The sequence below is a fragment of the Ictalurus punctatus genome, chromosome 4, assembly GCF_001660625.3.
Source record: "Ictalurus punctatus breed USDA103 chromosome 4, Coco_2.0, whole genome shotgun sequence".
NCBI lineage: Eukaryota > Metazoa > Chordata > Actinopteri > Siluriformes > Ictaluridae > Ictalurus > Ictalurus punctatus.
This window is the reverse complement of record NC_071284.1, coordinates 3815163-3836783: the sequence shown is the minus strand read 5'-3', so window position 1 is coordinate 3836783 and position 21621 is coordinate 3815163. Positions and strand designations below refer to the sequence as shown.

Genomic DNA, 21621 nt, shown 5'->3' with positions numbered 1-21621 from the left:
GGCATTTATGTTATTGTGTTAACAGCTTTCATCACTGTTTATACAGTAGCCAATATTTATCCAAAGGCTCAAACAATCCAGATATGAATTTGCACAGATAATTATTACGACAGATATTAAATGGTTACCCAAATTCTCGGTCATCTCTCATAGAGTACATAAGGACCCATTACTCATCTCCTAGTGCAGTTTGTTTACATTCAGTCTGATATTATAAAGAAACACACTTTTTTGTATATTTTATATATATATATATATATATATATATATATATATATATATATATATATATATATATATATATATATATATATATATATATATATATAGACTTGAGGCTGTAATTGGGGCCAAAGGTGCTTCAAGTATTGCACAAAGACTGTGAATACAAAATCTTACAAACAATACTTGGGGTATTGTTTGTAGAATTTTGAGGAAAATAATGAATTTAATCCATTTTGGATTAAGGCTGTAAAATTATATATATATTATTGTATTCTTTTTAACTTATTATATTAAGTTAAAAAGTAAGATATTATTGCAATATAAAATTACTTGGCTTTGACTTTTCTTAGAAATCCAGGTGCTTCTTTACGTTTTTTGTTCATCCTTCATGTATGTTTATGCATTAGATCTGAATTAATACCATAATATTTATTTTAATATTGAGGGAAATGTATAAAATATATTTATTTTACCTACATATTGTATTAAATATATTATTATTATTATTATTATTATTATTATTATTATTATTATTATTAGTAGTAGTAGTAGTAGTAGTAGTAGTAGTATTATTATTATTGCATACCTGAACATTGCTATTGTAATATTTGTTGTTTTGTTTTATATTTATTTTATTTTTTTTCAATAATTGACATTTCTCCAAACACATACTACATTAACATATAATAAATAAATAAATAAACATTAATACTACATTAATATTTACTCTTCTAGAAGAGCATAATATTTATTGTCTTTTAATTTATTCACTTTTTATATTTATTCTTGATTTTGTGTGTGTGTGTGTGTGTGTGTGTGTGTGTGTGTGTGTGTGTGTGTGTGTGTGTGTGTTTTGCTTATTGTTATTTATTATTTCTCATTTTCTCATAATCTGATATTTCTATTTTTTTCTGGAAATGCCAGAATGCCATAGTATTTGCAGCACCTCATTATCATCATCATCATCAGCCACTTGTTGCTATTTTCTACTCTCTACTTTATGTTTAATGTATTGCCATAACAACAAAAAATAGACAGGCATTTCAAGGTTATAAAATTTTGCAATAAAGACCATGCTGACAATAGCTACAAGATTTCTGCAATATGAATAACAGAACTGAAAGTTTTCCAAAGTATAACGTGAATCAGAATAATGACAGCATCAAGCCTTTGCTTTAATCTCATGATGCTGTCTATAGAGCTGCTCTCTAAACTCGAAACTCTCCAACACCACTTCTGATGCATCTTAATAACCCTATTTAAGCAGATTTCAATGGGAATATCTTCAGTGACTTGTTATTGTTGACCTCCCCAAGAGTACTGGCTTCCAAGTCTCAGTCCAGTCAGATGAGGCGATATAGACGAGCTATACCCTCCTCCACCTCCCCCCATCCCCTCCCACTTCTGGGTCCTATGAATTGCTTGCTCCATCTTCTACCCTCACTCTAAACGTCTCCCCTTTCCTCTCCTTGGGTAAAAATAGATAACGATGCTAACAGATGTACCAGCCTTTCCTCACAAGTGCTCGAACGAAAGACGATTCTGGAACAAATGGCGGAAAGGTGCCATGAGGCTATAGAGTTTAGGATGCTACTACAGAAAGACACAAGATCGATAAAGGCAAAGTAAATACATGATACTGTTAAAATGGTGAAACAATCAAAATTAAGTTAAAGACTCTTGAGGGGGAAAAGGAAAAGTTGGGTTCCTTGCTAAACTGGGGCAATGTCGATGAGGAGGCTGACATTTATAGATATCAGCCAGTCAAGGAGCAAGGTGTCAAATCCATCATGAGCTCAAGAAACATGAGTGTTCTACTAGAGGAGTGAAAACTTTCACAATAAAAAGACACACACACACACACACTTCTTCTCAGATTACAACATGTCATATAGTGTAGGAATCACAATACCAATAAATAGCTGTAATGCAAACACTATTATATGAATAAGCCCCCATTTTCAAGCCACACACACACATACACACACACACACACACACACACACGATCAGAAGAAGTAAGACACCCTTACCGTTCGCAGGAACTGGATCTCCTCATCCCCTCCCTCTCCTTCCGCCATCCTACTCCCAGCGTTAGCAGCAGCTCCTCAAGAGAAATCACAAAATCCTTCCGTTGTTGGTGTTTCTTTTCTTTTCTCTTCACAGAATCTCGTTCTCTACCTTTCTCTCCCTGCTCTCTCACACACTCTCTCTCTCAGCTCTGTGTGTAGGTGTGTTGGAGGACACCATGTGTCCTGTGGCTCTCACGGTGGCGTGGGAGAGAGTGACAGGAGATTCACTAACTCTTCTACTCTCTCTCTCTCTCTCTCTCTCTCTCTCTCTCTCTCTCTCTCTCTCTCTCTCGCTCAAAGCCTGTCCATATTTGCACAATTGAGCCACCCCCTTCTCTAAACCTGGTCCTCCCTCAGGGTCTGGTGGCCTATAAAAGGCACGTTTGTGCGTGTGTGTCTGTTTGAAATGTGTGTGTGGAGGGGAGTATTAAAGAATTATGTATAAGAAATTAAATTATATAACAGACTTGTGGCCCAAACAGTGTTTACAGGGGAGTCCTATTGAATATTTATATAACAGAAGATTCCAATGCTAATGCAAATACTGAACCATCACAATGTTCCATGATTCTCTTGCTGAATAATGCATAACCCTTACCCTTATATGTGACTGACAGCGTGTTTTTTTTTTTTTTTTTTGTAATATCTCTCAATTCAATATTTAATCCCCTAACAGAGGGGGCACTAGAGTAAAAATCCAATTTCTCTCATGAATTCATACAATACTGTATGTAATGAAGAAAACACTTGGGGGGAGTGTTGTTATAGGAAAATAATCAATGACTGGGTACTGTGAAGAAGCGGAGTTATCATTACCACACCAAAATTCCAATAACAGCACGCTATGCAGAGTTTTATTCCCTATAAACACCACAGCAATTTGTCAACAGTTGCATTTTTTAATTTAGTAAAGAACAACATTGCATTTTTAACCATTTAGAGTTACATTTAATGTTGTGGAACATCCGTGAGACAAGTGAGTTTACGTCGTAGCACCTACGACAACCTCACTTTTTATTCCCTCTTTAGACGTTAATAAGAAAGAAATCGCAGTTTTTCATGTTACAGAGAAACCAGGAAGTCCTGAAGAGTTTCCACTGCTGGAAAACCTACTGACTGTTACAAAGCGCTGACACTGGAGACTCCTTCCATACGTGTTACAAAAAACCTTCACTATATCAACGATTATGCAACTTTGTTTAATAACAAGTCATTTTTTTTAATCCATTTTGTATTGGGCTTTTTTGGGGATTATGCAGAACATCTGCCATACAAGTTGAATGAGCTGTTACTATAGAAACGATTACATGTTTGGACGTGTTAAACCCCGTGATTTGCCTTGCAGACAGAACTACTACCATTCTGACCAATTAGAATCGAGAATTCAACAGTGCTGTGGTACAAACAGCTGAAATATTCCAGTGCAGAACATTAAACATAAAGAATTATGTTGCAGGAGGTGAATATTTAGGATATTAAAGATGCAATTAGTAATTTTTAAACGTGTTTCTGGGCCTATAACATTCATATACCTTAAAGATAGCTTAGAAAAAAGACAATTCACAATATTGGGATATGATGGTTCTCACAAAATTTATAATTTCTTACTTCTATTTACTTTTTTTCTGGCCCAGAAATTAGCTCCTCCCCCCCAGCCAAAAAACAGACCTGTGTAACTGCGTGCCTTTTTGTTGAAAGGACCCTACACGGCATACATAATTTAACAGAGGAGGCAGGGTCGGTTGCACGGAAGCAGAATGTTTTCATTGCAATTGCATTTTACCTCACAGCAAGCAGTGGGCCCTTAATAAAACTGCCCCTTTAATTCAAACAAATTGAATATTTCCAAAGAAATTGATTTCTAACTGGAATTTAATTGTTTACATATTTATTCAAGAACGTCTATCAACTCATACGTGGACAAAATGAATTAGACAAGATAGTTCAGGATTGAGGTAGAATCAACTCAAATCAACATGTCTATACAATGCTTTGCATAAGTATTGAAGTTTTCTGTGATTTGTAGTGTTGAAACCTGGAACTCATATTGAGTTAATTGGGATTATATGTCATGAATCTATACAAAATAGTCCACAGTATTGAAATGGGTGAAAACTTGATTGTTTGCAGAATTATTTATATTATTGTTATGTTTTATATATAAGTTAACCTCCCTATGGGCACAGCAGTGGGTTGCAGGATTTGAGATCACAACCTTCACAGATCTTTTTTTTCTATTTACAGCCTTATTTACCACAATCTAACAGCATTATTTTTATATGATTATTTATAGATCTTACAAGAGTGCATGCGTCAGTCTATGCTTCATTCTACTGCTTAAAAATAGCAAGAATAATGATCAAAACATCCAAACAGGCTTGTCCAGACTTCCATTGTCCAACTGTCCACTGGTTTTGGCCTATTTATTATTATGCATTTGTTACAGTGCCCACTTTACTGTTCTGGAATAATAAAGCAGGAGTTCAACATTAAAGTGTTTTGAAAGTAAACAGCTGGGCATTAGGCCAGAAGATCAATTTACACGTTTAAATGAATGAGTAGGAGGATTTTTGAGAAAACAAATGACAAACATGGGCTTGATCTGCAGAATGAAAAACATGAGTCTGTGTGTGTGTGTGTGTGTGTGTGTGTGTGTGTGTGTGTGTGTGTGTGTGTGTGAACATATTTCAGTAATACATGCAATTGTGCATTTATCAATCTATAGAAATAAAATATTTATGCCGAAATACACACTACAAGTCAAACACGCACACACACACACACATACACACACACACACACACACACACACACACACACACACACACACACATACATACAGACATACAGACATACATACACACACATAGACAATGGAGTCTGTATGCACCGCACCTGCACAATCCCCATCTACGTATCCTCTCTCAGAGCCATCACTCGTTCTGGATGAAGAGCAGCTGAAACACCAACTACAGTCTTTTCAGAGGCTCCTCTTGGCAGCTCAGACATCAGCTTAAGAGAGCATGCTCAAACATGACATCAGCGTCTGTAGTCTCAAAGGAATGCTGGGAAATGAATTTCTTACAGAGTGTGTAATGAATTGGGGAAAGCTCTATGAGTAGTGATTGAGAATGCTCACTAGATGGCAGTGTTCCAGCTCCAAATAAATATAAACAGTACAGAAGGATGACAGTTTAACGGAAAAAGCAATACAATGTGTATTAGTAAGGTGTTGGGCCACTACAAGCCAACAGAACAGCTTCTACTGCTTCTATATGTCTCTGGAAGTGTACTGGAGGGAAGAACAGAATTCTTCCTAATATTTCCAAATATATTCCCAAAATAGTTGTCATGGAGACAGAGAACCCCATCGCTGTCTAATACATCATTACAAAATCTCTCATAAGAGTTCATTTGGGCTGAGATCTGAGGACTGTGAAGGCCATAGCATATGGTTGACAACATTTCTATCCTCATCACATCATTCAATGCACTGTACATGGGGGTGGAGTCATCCTGGAAGAAACCACGCCCAACAATATAGAAAGATTTCCTCAATAAAGGTGACCAGTCAGAAGCAATTTTGCATTAACTTGCACTTCACTATAAGGAAAGAAGAGCTGCCAGTACCTCAGATGAAAATGTAAAAACTGGTTTATAATTTGGTTTATAATGGCTGGTTAATGTATGTATCTGAATTTACAAAATATTAGAGCTCTGGGCGTGTAGGAATTTTGTCAGGTGTAATAGCATTCAAACGATTCAAGCACAACGTTATGTCAATAAAAATCTGACCGTAAAAACTGAGAACCAAAATCGGCCTGCTGCTGGAAAAAGCCAACCATCAACTGTCATGAAGTAAAGTGTAAGCAGGACTGTAGACCTGTGTGAAATGATCAGACATAAATCCAGTGGCTTTCATAAGTATATACCCCCCTTGAATTGAAATGGACATGATGTGGAACTGAGCTCATATGTATGAACGTTAGGTTGCACACAATCAGACTGTCCTTGCATCACACTTTGAAGATTTTACGCAAATCTGGATAGCGTCTGAAGTAAAAAGGGTTTTTTCTTCCGTTTTCTGGATATTAAACATACTTATCCGAATACAAATGTCCATACATCCATCTTCTATATCGCTTACTCCTTCTTCAGGGTCACGGGGAACCTGGAGCCTATCCCAGGGAGCATCGGGCACAAGGCGGGGTACACCCTGGACAGGGTGCCAGTCCATCACAGGGCACAATCACATACACACTCACACACCCATTCATACACTACGGACACTTTGGACACGCCAATCAGTCTACCATGCATGTCTTTGGACTGGGGGAGGAAACCGGAGTACCCGGAGGAAACCCCCACAGCACGGGGAGAACATGCAAACTCTGCACAATCGGGGCCACGGTGGGAATCGAAGCCCCAACCCTGGTGGTGTGAGGCGAACGTGCTAACCACTAAGCCACCATGTGCCCCTGATTACAAATTTAATTTAAAAAAATAATAATAGCCTGGACACAATATCTACTTGTCCCAGCCAACTCGTGATGTTTAAAGCTCTCTCTTTAGTGCATCCAAATTATATGAAGATCTGAAGATCTGTGAATATGACTGATAGCTCGATCAGAATTAAAATAGAAAATGAAAGAAGAAGTAGACTTGTTTAGAAGATCACTTTTAGTTTTCAGGAAAACAGTGTATTGATGTATAGCACTACTAGAACACAACAGCAGAACATTCTTCTGATGGAAACGGGTTGCATCATAAATAATTTCAAGGTCTCACAGCGACAAGGTTGAACACATATGCAATCATTACTTAAAATGCTATACTTCCTTTTGTAATATTGTAAATAGTTGAATCATTTCAGGTTATAATGCAATAAAATGTGGAAGTTCATTACTTATGCAAGCCGATGTACTGTCTGCACTCCAACAACACTGTTATTGATAACCATGTTAATGAGGAAATGGTAATTTGTTGAAATGTTCATACCTATTGATGTGGTTTTGTTAAGATTTCATTCCTTAGGATTGCTTGGCTCTATTTGATATATTTGCTTTTATCGCATATAGGTAAATATAGACTTTTGGTCCATGCACAATACAGAGAGCGTTTAATCAAAGGCAGGTGGCCAAAGCACACACTTTAGCTTCTGTAGCTTCTGTTTTACATGAGAAGATTACTTGTTCTTGATCACTGACTCACAGTGTTAATTCTCTTAGCCTATAAGCTCCTTCACTCAAAACCCCACTAATGTGAGTGCCTCAAGTATGAGAAATCACACAGGAGGAGTAAATGGACATGGACAAGCATTAGGCCTATTGTGAGCCATAAACACAAAGATACAAGGAACATTTCTTTTCAGTTTATTGTTATACATTATCTACGGTAAATTCGATTAGCCTGTTAACGATATGGCCGTCACATGAGAATCAGTTCTAGTGGGGAGGTGTTTTCTTCACACAAAATAGCTGTAACTTAAAACTGTTTACATGGATTCACAGAAAACTTGAGCAGCATTTTAAGAACTATTTTAAGACGTTTGTGGCATGGTCATCTATAGAAGGCGGAGGTAAATTCAAATAACTTTTTCAAAGGATCAGATCGGATTGAAATTTGGTAGACTGTATCGCTATGCTAAGCTGTAATTCTGTACCTAATAATGACTGGAAATATATATATATATATATATATATATATATATATATATATATATATATATATATATATATATATATATATATATATATATTAAAAAAAACATCCATCATCAGCCAATCAGATATTTGATGGGGTTAACATTGAGGTATCATCACAAAACAGAACAGAATTTCCATCTCTTGCCTGGGAGGGATATTTACAAAAATGTGTGTTTGGATCCAACATTGTAACTTGCAGCTAGAAGAAGAAGAAGAAGAAGAAGAAGAAGAAGAAGAAGAAGAAAGAATGAAATGTCAAAAATGCAGAAATTCAAATAACTGAAATGTCTTTAAATAAAACAGAAAACTGTCAACATCCATACAAACAGATCAAACAAGGCATAGTCTTAAATGTACTGTTTAATGTACATGTACAAAAATGAATTGAAAAGCCACAAAAAAATCATTGATGAATTAAAAAAAATCTTATTTTGCTATTATAGTCACAGATCATACATTGCAAAACTGCATGTGTTTAACTCTAAGAATTGGTTTGTATTTGTATGCATTATTCAATTTTATTTTCAATTCATCAATTCACTCATTTTATATATTGGAGTAAATGGGAATAAGTTGTTTTACTTTAATGTTAAACGCTGTTATGCAACCACATTTGTCTTTGACACACACACACATGTAAATGACATTTCTTAACAGCACATGTCCAGAAACCAGAAGCATAGTCATTAAAAAAAACTAAAAATTACCTACATAAATAAACATTGAAAACAAAATAAAACTAAAGTGTTCAAGAAGTTTATTATTTAAAAGCTTATTGTTTTCCTTAAGTCAGAGTTTCTGTTTCTTTGGTAGGCTTCAGTAATTTTTATTCTGGTGTTTGATGAACCAGCGAGTGGGCCGTAGGTCAAGCCTAAGCTGCTCCATCACCCACGTGTCTCTCTCTGCTCCTTCTATAAACTCCTCCAATGAAATCTGACCTACAAAATTTAAATAATAAAAAAAAGCACCTTGGTGCACAAATATGAGATTGCACTACTATGAATACATTATTTATAAGTCCTGATTTCTGATTTTAGACCGGACTGTACTGACTTTATTTATTTATTTATTTATTTATTTATTTATTTATTTATTTATTTATTTATTTTCCCTTTATAATAGTTGTAACAAGCAGGTAATGACAATGAACCATTTGATTTGGGAACTTACCATCATGATTTAGATCAACAAGCTCAAAGATCCTGTCACTTATCTGATCTGGATTGAGTTCTTCAGGGTCTGAAGGGTTCTCATATTTTCTTAATTTGTAGATTATCTAAAGATGGAAGTATTGGGACGATATGGTTAAACATACGCATGCTGTAATGAATAAATAAATAAATAATCATTTAAATAGTCAACATGTTTCACATTTCCAGTTTAAAATTAAATTAGACATTTACACCCCCTGCCACACACACTCACCATCTACTTTAATAGGAACACCTGTACACCTGAACACCTGTACACCTGAACACCTGCTCATTCATGCAGTTATCTAATCATCCAATCATGTGGCAGCAGCACAATGCATCAAATCATGCAGATGCAGGTCAAGACCTGAGGTGGATGGGCTACAAGATGGGCAGAAAAGCTTCTCAGAATGCACAACACATCACACCTTGACGCGGATGAGCTACAGCAGCAGTAAACCACGTCAAGTTGTACTCGTGTCAGCCAAGAACAGGAATCTGAGGCGATCGTGCACAGACTGACCCAAACTGGACAGTTGAATTCAGGTGAGTCTGTGCCCATGATAGCCTCAGATACTTGTTCTTGGCTGACATGAGTGGAACCTGATGTGGTCTACTGCTGTTGAAGCCCGTCCACCTCAAGGTTCGGTGCATTTTGTGCATGTCGAGATGCTTTTCTGTTCACCACGGTTGTAAAGAGTGATTATTTGAGTTATTATATCCTTCCTGGGAGCTCGAACCAATCTGGGCATTTTCCTTTGACCTCTCCCATCAACAAGGTGTTTCCAGCCACAGAACTGTCGCTCGCTCAATGATTTTTCACACCATTCTGTGTAAACGCTAGAGACTGTTGTGTGTGAAACTCCCAGGAGATCGGCATTTTCTGACATGCTCAAACCAGAGAATCTGCTACCAACAACCATGCCACAGTTAAAGTCAGAGAGATCACACATTTTCTTCATTCTGATATTTGATCTTTGCTCTTGACCTGTATCTGCGTGATTTGTTGCACTGAACCGCTGCCACATGATTGGCTGATTAAATAACTGCACGAATGAGCAGGTGTACAGGTGTTCCTATTAAAGTGGATGGTGAGTATATGTGTGCCCCTGCTTCAGTATGACAGATGAAGAAAGAATGTTCCACTGATTTCACTAATGCAAGTCAGAATTACCTCAATTACATGTGCTACCTCTTCTCTGTCCAGTCGTCCATTTCCATCCCTGTCATAAACTTTGAAAGACCACTTCAGTTTATCCTCAAGCTTGCCACGAAGGACCAGATGCAGTGCAGCCACATACTCTATAAAGTCTATCATGTTATCCTCAAAACGTCGGGGTGCACAATAGGTCAAATGTTAGTCTGAGACCAAAATCGGTATTCGTTGAAGTTCACTAAATTCTTTAAATGTTGAAATGATTTAAGGTAAAGCAGCTTCCTTGGGGGTGGTGGAGTTATAGGAAATAAATCAAAGGTGCAATGGTGTGAGGTGGCCTGTCACAAAGTGGAGTTACTGATGTAACCCTGAAATTATTATTATTTTCCTATAACAGCATGTCCCGACTTGCTTTATTCTTCTTATACCACAGCAATTTGCCAATGATTACACGTTTTACTAATTGAACAATAACACATTTCTTTTAATCAATTTAAAATCTGTGAAACAAGCTAGATCCTGTTATCACTCGCACGAACCTCTCTTTTTTCTCTCGAAGTCAGAAGTGCAGCTTGTGATATTACCAAGAACTGCAAACCGCAAAAAAAAAAAAAAAAAAAAAAAAAAAAAGCCAGCTGTCCTGCAGACGTCTGGAGATATATTACGTACAATGAGCTCATTAACATAAACCTTGCACCTGGAAATACTGTCAGAGGTGCTGTTATAGAAGATTAATTAATACCTTCTGACAAATCACGAACAAGAATTCAACAGTGCTGTGGTATAATAATCCATAATTAATCTTATCCGGCTAGAGTGGCTTTACATTACGTCGATAAAACGTCCTGCTCTATGAATCGGATCATATTTACCTGCACCATCATGATACTTACATGATTAGCATCGAATGATCTAAACAAATTCTCCATGTAGGCAGATTCTTCAACAGATGAGTCACACGTGATCCCGAAGAGCCGTTTGAATTCATGCAGGTGCAGGTTTCCACTTGGGCACTCACTTGCAAACTTCTTGTACATCTCTTGAATCTGAGAAAGAGCTACTTCACTGTTCTCCGCGCCCTGTGATTGTCCCATTATTCTGTAACACAGCTGCGGATTTAGGCAGGTAAAATGGCTTGTGTAAAAATGTTCAATGGTCTATGACGATCCATGACGTTCTAGTCATTGTCTCTTGATGGTACAAGGTGATGTGAGCCCCATTCGCTGCTGTTAGTGGATTAAGTCTTGAGTGCTCAGTATTTTTAGACGCAGATTCCAATCCAATCGTGTTTCAATGGTCTCTGCTTAATCCCCAGCTCGTGTGGTAGAGGGTCTCTCATACATATGACGAGACATACTAGATTCTTAGAGTACTCATCTATATTGGCAACGATCTCTAATAAATGAAAAAACTTAACAAATCACTAAAGTTCAATGGCTTAGTTATATGTGCAGTAGCCTTTGAAAACCCTTTCACATGGTGAAATATTTATATACATATAAATATATTGTTCTAAAAACTATGAACTGAAATGTGTCTCACTTGTTCATGTATCAAAGCAGTTGTAAAATTCGAGCATTTTAAATTCTGGTTACTCCAAAAGTGTGGTACAAGAGCATCATGGACTTTTTTTTTAAATTTTACATACAGGCAGAATCTGATTACGGGGATCAAAAGTAATGAGCGACATGTACTCTCATTACAGTACTCGAGGACTTTTTGTGTGTGTGTGTGTAATTAAATAATACTATTTTTACTTGAGTTTATTTTTACATAAAATAATAAACTTTGCTACATTTATTTTGTGATCAGTGTTACAGAGTAAAAAGTTAATAATGTCTTCAACTTCGAAAGACTGTAAGACGATTAAAAGAGTATGTGAAAATTCTAAATAATTCAATTTCAAGATCCAATCGGGGTGGTTAGCACGTTTGCCTCACTCTTCAGGGGCTGGGGGTTCGAATCCCACCTCCGCCCTGTGTGGGCGGAGTTTGCATGACTCCCCATGCTTCGGGGTTTCCTCCGGGTACTCCGGTTCCTCCCCAAGTACAAAGACATGCATTGTAGGCTGACTGGCATTTCCAATTTGTCCGTATTGTGCGAATGGGTGTGTGAATGTGCCCTGCGATGAGTTGATACCCCGTCCCCACTCCTCGTGCCCAAAGTTCCCTGGGATACGCTCCAGGCTCCCTGCGACCTTGTATAGGATAAGTGATACAGAAAATAGACGGATGGATCCAATCAAAATAAAGCAGGTTCTTGTAGAAAGTGTACTCTATAAACGCTTAGCAGCAATGTCTGAGACAGTGGAGAAAGACAAGTATAACTGGCCCAATTTATCAGGAATCTTCAGTTTTAAATGCTTCAAAGTAAACAGTGTGAAAATGATCTGCAAATGATGTGAACCAAAACCTGTGGAGAAATCAACATTTCACAGCTCAACATCAACCTGTGGAAACCAGTAAGCAATTAGCCATCTGTGTGAACTAGACTAGCTAGCCAGATATTTTGATCTTTTAGAGAATGAAAGCTTTGTATTAAACCTAACATGTCACTTTCATGTAATTTATACTGTATATACATACAGCCTATAGATAATGCTCAAGCTATCGTGGAAGGAGCATCTTTGCTATATAGTTAACTATGTAGCTGGAGACATGTATGAATGAACATGTGCTAGCTAGCTAACAAACCTAGCAAGCTATTGAAACGTCAACAGGATTTTGCTACGCTAGCTAGGCAGCTACAGTTAGCTTTGTTTATGTACTGTTGATAATGTAGGTGGTGTTCACTTCAGAATAGCTCACTTGGTTAGTTAGCATAAGAAGAAAATAGGTCCTAGAACATTTTCAGATTCGTGGTGTCACTTGCAGACATTAAGTAATTTGTACAGTAATTACTTTGTAAGGCGTTACTTTTCTTGATCATATGTCCTCATACAAAACTATACAAAACTTTGTATAGTGAAATTATGACATTCATTATGTGGGAACATTACACTTAGCTAGCCAAGTCATAAACAATTTGAAAACACAATTCATAATCACAGAGTATATGAGAAGCATGCACTTTTTGTTTCACACTTCAGGAAGTGTTTACTATCTGGGGGAGGGTCACTGATATGCTCAAATACAAAATACATAAGCAGTAGCAGTCAAAACATCTCAATGCGATATAACATCTGCATAGAAAATCACAGTGGTGTATCCAGATTCGACTAAAATGAGTTTGAGTGGGAAAACAGTTGAGTTTCAGTGGGAAAACAGTAGGAATTCGGCCTGAAATTTTCGGAGGATGAAGAAAACAGCGACATGGCCGATACACCTGTATAAATAGGATATTACCCCAGGACCCCATGTAAATTTAATCCCAAATACAGCTTTAGATATCATTTTTATGGCGGCTTTATCTTTGCTATCTCTAGTATGTATGTTTCACTTGGTAACGTCGATATAATGTACCTTATGAAACGGTTTAAGCTACATATTCCAACTGTAATTACTTTTTAGAGTAAAGGCTTAAAAGTACACACTGCATATGCACTTCTCTAGGTAAAAGAGAACGCTATAATAGATGTACGCTTGAAGCTACAACTCCACTGACAAAGAAAGGTACAGTTTAGTACACATATTTTCAGAGAGTATAGGCAGACTATATTGTTAAACAGTTAAAGGCATCTGTTAAAGTTTTAACTTAAACTGAGTCCTTATATCATGATATTTGTAGGAAGATAACCCTGGTGTCAAAGGCTTTTTTTCCCTCAGATCACCACATACACACACACTGTATCTAACACATAAAATCGTGAAACAACTTTCTATTCACACTTCGAGGCGCCATCTTTTAAACAATGTATTAAAAACATGTGCACTACCTTGTATCTTAAAGATTTTTATTTATGCATACAAACCATCATGCAAATTATAACGATATCATATTTAGCTGGAGTCTGTTAGTTCAACTGAATCTGAATTATTTTCTTTATCATTAAGATCACATGACAAAAGATCCTGGTTGTGTGAGGACAGCTACAGTGTGACACAGCCATGTAATCCCTGATTTATTGTGATCCCTCCTTGTGCATGTGCAGACATACACACACATATACACACACGCTTAATTTACTAACTTTTTGTTAAGTTGCTCATCAATTTTATTTTGTAAGTTGTTTTAAATGGTCTCTCTTATCGTTAAAAATACTTAGCTGTTTTAAGTTTTAAGGTTAAACTTTATGTTATGAACTGTTTTATTCTGTGACTTGCTCTTCACAGCCACCTTCATGGCCGTTTCCTAACCAAATATGTTAAGTGCATGTGTTGGAAGCATTCACTGAATTTGCAGCCTTGCATATGCTGCCATCTTATGGAATTTGTTGCATATTACATGTGGAATGTTTGTCTTTTCTGTCTTTCCTGCATCATCAGTAAGTACTTTATCCTGGTCAAGATGGAGGTGGTCTGGATACTATCCCAGGAACAGTGGGTGTAAGGCAGGAATACCGTATGGGACACCAGTTCATCACAAGTGCACCATGCACACACACATTCAAACACTCATTCGCGCCTAGGGGAAATTATGCAGAGCCAATACACCTCCCACCATGGTTTTTGGGAGGTTGGAGGAAACCAGAGACCCTGGAGAAAACCCATGCAGTCATACAAAGTGTAACCCGAGCTCAGGAACAGGGACCGGCCCTGGCAAAAGCTTGACTTTTCCGAACCCCTCTGTTTTAACTCTGTCAGATACCATACAATGTCAAGTTTAGATGAAGTTTAGATGATGTCTTATTGCAGAACATACCCACATCTATCTAATTTTAAACTGCTAGTATTTCAAATTGCATCTTAGAGGTACACTTTTCTGTTTTTTTTTTACTCAGACGCCTGGAGATGTGCAAACTTTTGCACCCAACTTTACTCCCATCCTTTGAAACTGTTTGTCCAGCATTTAAAGCCTCGCAAGTTAATTAATGGAGACTTGACACTAGCTTTCTGTATGCTGGACTCGTGTCAAGGGACAATCAGGTTGAAAACAATAGCTTACTCGTTATCCCTTATGCAATACGATGTTATTAGTCACATAAATCTGTTACATAACCAGCTCATCTTACCCTGAATCCCACTCCATCCGGGGGCATTTTAATCCTCCTGCACCCAATTTGCCCACTAGCCATTTCAGCCTGCAGAATAGTGATGCCTTGTTCGCAAGCGAGTCGACTATTTTGAGCTGATTCTTTTATGTGGATTGGCACCCTGCACAGGGTGTACCCCGCCTTGTGCCCCATGCGCCCTAGGATATGCTCCATGTTCCCCGCGATCCTGAAGAATAAGCGGTATAGAAGATGGATGGATGGATGGATGGTTCTTCCTGTTGTTTTAAAGCTCAAAGGCACAATCACTTTTCTCAAATTGGCTACAATAAACTGGCAAACACTTACAGATCTGATCCAATGATGTTGGGACTGTGCAGTTAACCCATATAAACAGACACAGATTTCAAGCTCAGAATATGGAGTGCAGAGAACACACCCACACACACCCACACACACACCCCCACACACAGTGTAGTGTTTGTGTTGAGAATAAAACAAGTTAAATGAATAACCTAATTCCTATGTGATGTTTTTTTTTTTATTATTATTACTTATTTAGTAGAACAGAATTGTATTGTCCCATGTCAAACAGTTATTACAGTTAATACAAATAGATTTTCAAGCTCTTGTGCAGTGCCACTTTTCATGTAAAACCACTTGAATTAGGGCACAGGGCACTGCATAAGAGCCTGGAAATTGTGCCCAATGTTATCTAGGCAAGTATTTATTTCTCATGGGCCCCCTGACTAGTTCTTGGTACCTAATCCACTCCATTTAAGAAATCCTGCAATCGCCCCTGCAATCAGCCCACAGTGCATGCATTTGGACTGGGGGAGAAAACTGGAGTACCGGGAAAAACCCCCCAAGACACAGGGAGAATATGCAGGCTCCACACACACAGGGAAAAGGTAGGATTTGAACCCCCAACCCTGGAGGTATGAATATAATATGGAGGTAAAATATAATATTGTCGGTCATCTCCATGATTAGGCTCCTCGGCCCACAGTGGTATATTTCTATTGATTTTCTAGCCTTAATATCTTGGCCACCTTATTCAAAAAATAACCACAATACCACCTTATTAAAAAATAACCACTATGCCAACTTGGTACTCCATAATACCAAAATTTACTGAGGAAAATGTAAAGGAGCCGTTACAGAGTCCAATGAGTCGACTCTTATTGGTGAATCAAGCCATCTGGAGACCCATCACCATTAGCACCTGTGCCAATCCAAAGAGGATAATCCATGAATCACATATTTATGACAAATCCTACAAAAGGCTTTGCACACAAGAGCAGATGAGCTGGCTGGTATGATGATGTCATGCTCAATATAAGATACAAGATATATTTTAAAATATATAAGATATATTTTGGGAAGCGGTCAAGCAGATCACAGTAAATTGATATATAAGTTTAACTCTAGCATTGCCTGTATAATATCAAAATGAATATAACTGAACAACACATAAATGTGTGTGTGTGTGTGTGTGTGTGTGAGAGAGAGAGAGAGAGAGAGAGAGAGAGAGAGAGAGAGAGAGAGAGAAAGAAAGAATACTGTACGCAAGTGGAGCTCAGATTGAGATCATCTTTTACTCTGTCTTGGTGTAATCATTGCATTTTCATCTTAACAGTGTGGGACTAATTCTATTACTTCTTTGTCCCAAAGGGTCCTAAAGATCAATCATTCAGGGAACCAACATCGGCAAATAAATATCAGGTTACTCAGGTAAATATGTGTTAGAAACTATACGCTCTATTGATGCAATCGCATTATCTACACACTCATGGATATTCTTTTAAGCACTAATGTTACCTATAACTACGAAAAACAGGGTCTGGAGCTTTTAATACCACGTCACCCTTATGAGGATGGAAAGTTATTGTCTTGTCTATTTTTATTTGTGATGAAATCTGGTTTGCGCTGTTGAAACAGTAGATGTCTGATGTGAAATCATTTTAGCAAGCTTTTGAAGCACTGTTTCAGTACTGTCTTAGTCAGGAGTGTAATTAGGAGGGAGTACAGGGTAGCAGAGCTCAAATACTATAAAATGAAGGAAATGAAAATCACTACTACTACTACTACTACTACTACTACTACTACTACTACTACTACTACTACTACTACTACTAATAATAATAATAATAATAATAATAATGTGTTCCAGTCAAGCTCTTGAGATTAAGTACTGTATCATGCATCTTTAACAGAAAAGAATCAGAAAAATAAAAAAGAAATCTGACATTATAATCATGAGAAGCAGAAATATCAAAACTTGTTTTAATCACATTTTCACAATATTGTATGAATGCTTTTGAACTCCTGACAATTAAATTTGTGGTATTGTTCTCTTTTTTTTTTTTTTTTTTTTTTTTTTTTTTTGTTGCTTCTCCATCATAGATTCATAACAATCCTAATTTAATCCCTGGTTATAGTTATATTAACCCTTTCATGCACAGTGTCCACACTTATCAACACATGCTTTGAAATCACTTGGAGTGAAATTGTGAGCTTTTATAGATGGGCATGGAGTGTAAATAGGTTTGGTCTTGGTGGACTAGATCTGATACACTGCTGCTGCCGCTGAGCAAGTACGAATACTTGCTCTGAGAGACATGGACACACATATAAAAGAAGAGAAGCCTGCTGCTGCTGCTGCAAAGGGTACGGAAGGAGAAGCAACCCCCGCCAACCCCCCCCCCCCCCCCCCCCCCCCCCCCCCCACCCGCCCATGGCAGATCATGGCAGGGGGGTAAGGTATGAAATTTATCAGCACGCACAGGCCGTAAACTTGCGAGTTGCTTGGGATTAAAAAGGGTTTAAATGGGTGGAGAGGCATGTTGAGGGAGCCAATCAGGGCTCAGACAGAGTTTCATGGCTGAACTGGGCAGATAGATAGATAGATAGATAGATAGATAGATAGATAGATAGGATAGATAGATAAATACAACTCATAGGCATAAAACATTTATATTTTATTACTTTTTTATTGAGACATTATAGCTATACTGAACACATACTGAATGTATAGAAAGTCCATGATTAATGCCATCTATTAAAAACAATTTTCTTATCACACATATTTATAGTATTTATGGAGAAAAAAAATCTAGTACAATACAGCTGATATTGGAGCATTCAGGATTTCCTGCAGAGACATTTTCATCTCAGAAATGAGCACTTTTCCTCCTCTGTTCTGCCACCCAAATATACGGATTCATGTCTAAACGCAACATGTTAAGAATCCATGGATCTTTCTGAGCACCTGATAAAAACTCCTGCAGTGTAATCTGACCTAAGAGAGACACACAGTCATCTAAACATTCAGTAGACCGGTAAAAAAAAAAAAAAAAGTCAAAGAGCACAAGAAGACTTTATAGAGCGTTACATGTGGATTGTTCTGTACAGAAGCCCTGAACTGCAAGGTGTGTGTTCTGTTATTTTGATTTACTAACTCATTATTTCAAGATAATATCCATTATTATGACTTACTAACTTGCTATTTGGACAAGTGAGTACACGAATTATTAGGTCATAATAACAAGCTATGAAGTTATAATAAAGAGTTCGTATTACAGCTTATTACTAAGTCATCATAACGAGATCATATCATGAGATATGAGATAATATCTTGGTAATATCATGAGATATGAGATAATACTAAGTCATAATAATGAGTTAGTAAGTTGGTCTTTTGAGTTATTAAGTCATAATAATGAGATAATATCATGAAATAGTATTTATTCCATTAATTTAATGCACAAAGACATAAATAATTATCATGCAAGTTCAGATTTACTCACCATCTCCATCCATATCTACCACTTTGAAGATTCTTTCACAGATTTCATCAAGGGATACCTCTGAATCTTTCCTGCCTATCCTCCTGACACAATATATAATCTGAAGTGAGAAAGTTAATAGTTTGTAACTGGAACAGTCTAAATATCCATCCAATAGAACACCTTCTTTGTAGTATTGTATTAAATGAATCTTAACTTAAAACCTGTAAGGAAACCATGCGTTATCAATCTTGTGGTTAATTTTCCATTAGTTCATTCATTCATAAACACTTTATTGTGATTAGTCATCTGGTCTCAGATAACAGGGGGGGGGGGGGGGGGGGGGGACGACGACCTACTTCAACAATCGCCCTGAGTTCAGCTCTGTCTATGAAGCCGTTGCCATCCTTGTCGTAGACTTTGAATGACCATCTCAGCTGGTGCTCTAAATCTCCCCTGAACACCAAATTCAGAGCAGCCACAAACTCCAAGAAGTCAATAGTGTTGTCCTGAAGGATAGACAGCAAATATGGCTTTCATGCCAGAGTATACAAATGGAGTAATATTACTTCAGATCTACCAGAGAAACATGGTCTCGCAATTTAAAATTTGTAACACGTGGTTAAGGTTTAAGTAGGGTTAGCGCTCATACCCATTATATCACTTCATTCTCATCCAACCACATCAACTTCATTCTTTCAAATGTGTACAAATTTCTCATGAGATCTGATCAACCTAACCAGAGCATTATAAACTATATTCATTGGTTACCATTCACAAATTCTTTCCTTGTTATAAAAAAAAAAAAAAAAAAAAAAACATGCTTCAACTCATCGGTTAATAGTGTGTTACACCAGAAGAATCTAAACTAGAAAACTAGTCTAGCTTTATTTTTTTTTTAGTTCTTAGCTTTTCAAAAATTTTGCAGATAAAAAAAATACCATAAATGAGGGTTAATAGTTCATTTCCAGGCTATTTCTTTCCTTCTAGGTTCCATCTTTGGTCCTTTGCACTCTCAGAAATAATGGTATCAGACTGTACGTCTCCTTGTTGGCAGAGTGACTCTATCAATGGTACACATTTCGCAACTTTGATATGTATCTTTATACCTCTATAAAAAAAAAACCTTTTGGTCCATAATTGAACCTTAAGGACCACTAAAAGCACCCCTCATAATAGAGACATGTTGTATTAAAGGCCCTAATTACAATATGTACATTTTATGGTACCACTCTAGCGTCAAGGAGAAGTAAAGTTTGGTACCATTATTTTAGACAATTGGATAGAACCTACAGGACAAAAAGGAACCTGGAAATAAACTATTAACAAACCTTTACGAAAAATGGGTTTCTAATACATTTTGCAATGCAACACATGCAACAGCAGTAAATAGGCGATTAAAATGCACTAATAACAAGTCATTTTAAAGCATTTCTGAAAAGAAAAAAAAAACATCGAACTTTTGTATTATACGTAATATGTTTACGTTTTTATTCTTCCCTGGTCTGTATTGTCCAGTGGGACTATTGGTATCCGGTACATGCACTAAACACGTGTATGTCTTTAGAAAGACCAGAAAAAGCTACTTCTCACCCCATTCTTGTCAAAGGCACGAAACATATTCTCTGCGTACTCTGATGCTTCCCCAGAGGGTCCCACTCCGAAAAACTTCTTAAATTCATGCAAAAACAATAGGCCGCTCGGGCACTCAGTCACAAACTTTTTATACATGTCCTGAAGTGTAATGACATCAATCTCTGCATGTTCGGTTTTCTCCATATGCTGAGTTTGTCCCATGTTTACTCTTTACAGTGCGTGGTTCTAAAATCCCATCCTGAATCCTGCTCTCACCATGCAGCCAGATTGCTAAGAAAGTTTAATGGAGATTAGTCTTGAGATGGAGAGAATGAAGAGAGAGGAGGAGACCCAGTGGAGGGGGTCTGCATTAGATAAAGTCACACAGTCACAGCATGGACAGCGCTCTTCAGTAGTTCTCTGCTTCTTTGTATGTGTTACCTAGACAATTGATTATTAGACAGCAAACAATGTGTACAGGATAATAATAATAATAATAATAATAATAATAATAATTATTATTATTATTATTATTATTATTATTATTATTATTATTATTATTATTATTACTAGTTATTCAGTAATGACACACCTTCATTAACGATGCTATAAACAGTCTAAGACAAAAGAAATGCCAAAAAAAACTGTTAAATGACAACCCATTTTAAATTTGTTCCTTAATAGACTTAAATACATAATATCAAGCAATAGAACAAAGTGATAAAGGTACGATTAGTACCCGCTGTAAACCAAGTTCTAAATTAGTAATAGAGCACTGTGAAATGGCTTCTTCTTCTTTTTTTTTAATCAGAAGACCTC

General features: G+C 37.0%; 3 protein-coding genes across 14 annotated transcripts in view; all 3 read right to left on the bottom strand.

Moving 5' to 3' along the window:
* Positions 1 to 2543, bottom strand: part of LOC108264731 (ryanodine receptor 1) — a 96062-nt gene extending 93519 nt beyond the window's left edge. For all 12 annotated transcript variants that reach the window (XM_047154685.2, XM_017466546.3, XM_053677842.1 and 9 more), the window contains exon 1: positions 2258 to 2543. In XM_047154685.2, the coding sequence (XP_047010641.2) occupies positions 2258 to 2305 (48 nt within the window). In that variant the 5' untranslated portion in view covers positions 2306 to 2543. The remainder of the gene's footprint in view (positions 1 to 2257) is intronic.
* A 6274-nt stretch (positions 2544 to 8817) lies between these two features.
* Positions 8818 to 11444, bottom strand: guca1g (guanylate cyclase activator 1g). The gene is made up of 4 exons (XM_047153573.1): positions 11244 to 11444; positions 10369 to 10518; positions 9172 to 9277; positions 8818 to 8939 (listed from the first exon to the last, which is right to left on the bottom strand). Exons 1-4 carry the CDS (start codon positions 11442 to 11444, stop codon positions 8818 to 8820), a joined length of 579 nt encoding a protein of 192 aa, XP_047009529.1.
* Positions 11445 to 18612: 7168 nt separating this feature from the next.
* Positions 18613 to 21024, bottom strand: LOC108264218 (guanylyl cyclase-activating protein 2-like). The gene is made up of 4 exons (XM_047154563.2): positions 20821 to 21024; positions 19587 to 19736; positions 19249 to 19348; positions 18613 to 18740 (listed from the first exon to the last, which is right to left on the bottom strand). Exons 1-4 carry the CDS (start codon positions 21022 to 21024, stop codon positions 18613 to 18615), a joined length of 582 nt encoding a protein of 193 aa, XP_047010519.1.
* Between the last annotated feature and the right edge of the window lie 597 nt (positions 21025 to 21621).

Excerpts from the sequence above, each read along its gene's own strand:
- LOC108264218 (XM_047154563.2), bottom strand. The coding sequence starts at position 21,024 with ATGGGACAAACTCAGCATATGGAGAAAACCGAACATGCAGAGATTGAT. Across the intron at positions 19,737-20,820 it reads GTGCCTTTGACAAGAATGGG|GACAACACTATTGACTTCTT; the intron begins GTGAGAAGTAGC and ends TCTATCCTTCAG. Across the intron at positions 19,349-19,586 it reads AACTCAGGGCGATTGTTGAA|ATTATATATTGTGTCAGGAG; the intron begins GTAGGTCGTCGT and ends TTCTCACTTCAG.
- guca1g (XM_047153573.1), bottom strand. The coding sequence starts at position 11,444 with ATGGGACAATCACAGGGCGCGGAGAACAGTGAAGTAGCTCTTTCTCAG. Across the intron at positions 9,278-10,368 it reads AGGTAGCACATGTAATTGAG|ATAATCTACAAATTAAGAAA; the intron begins GTAATTCTGACT and ends TTCCATCTTTAG. Across the intron at positions 8,940-9,171 it reads TGTTGATCTAAATCATGATG|GTCAGATTTCATTGGAGGAG; the intron begins GTAAGTTCCCAA and ends TAAATTTTGTAG.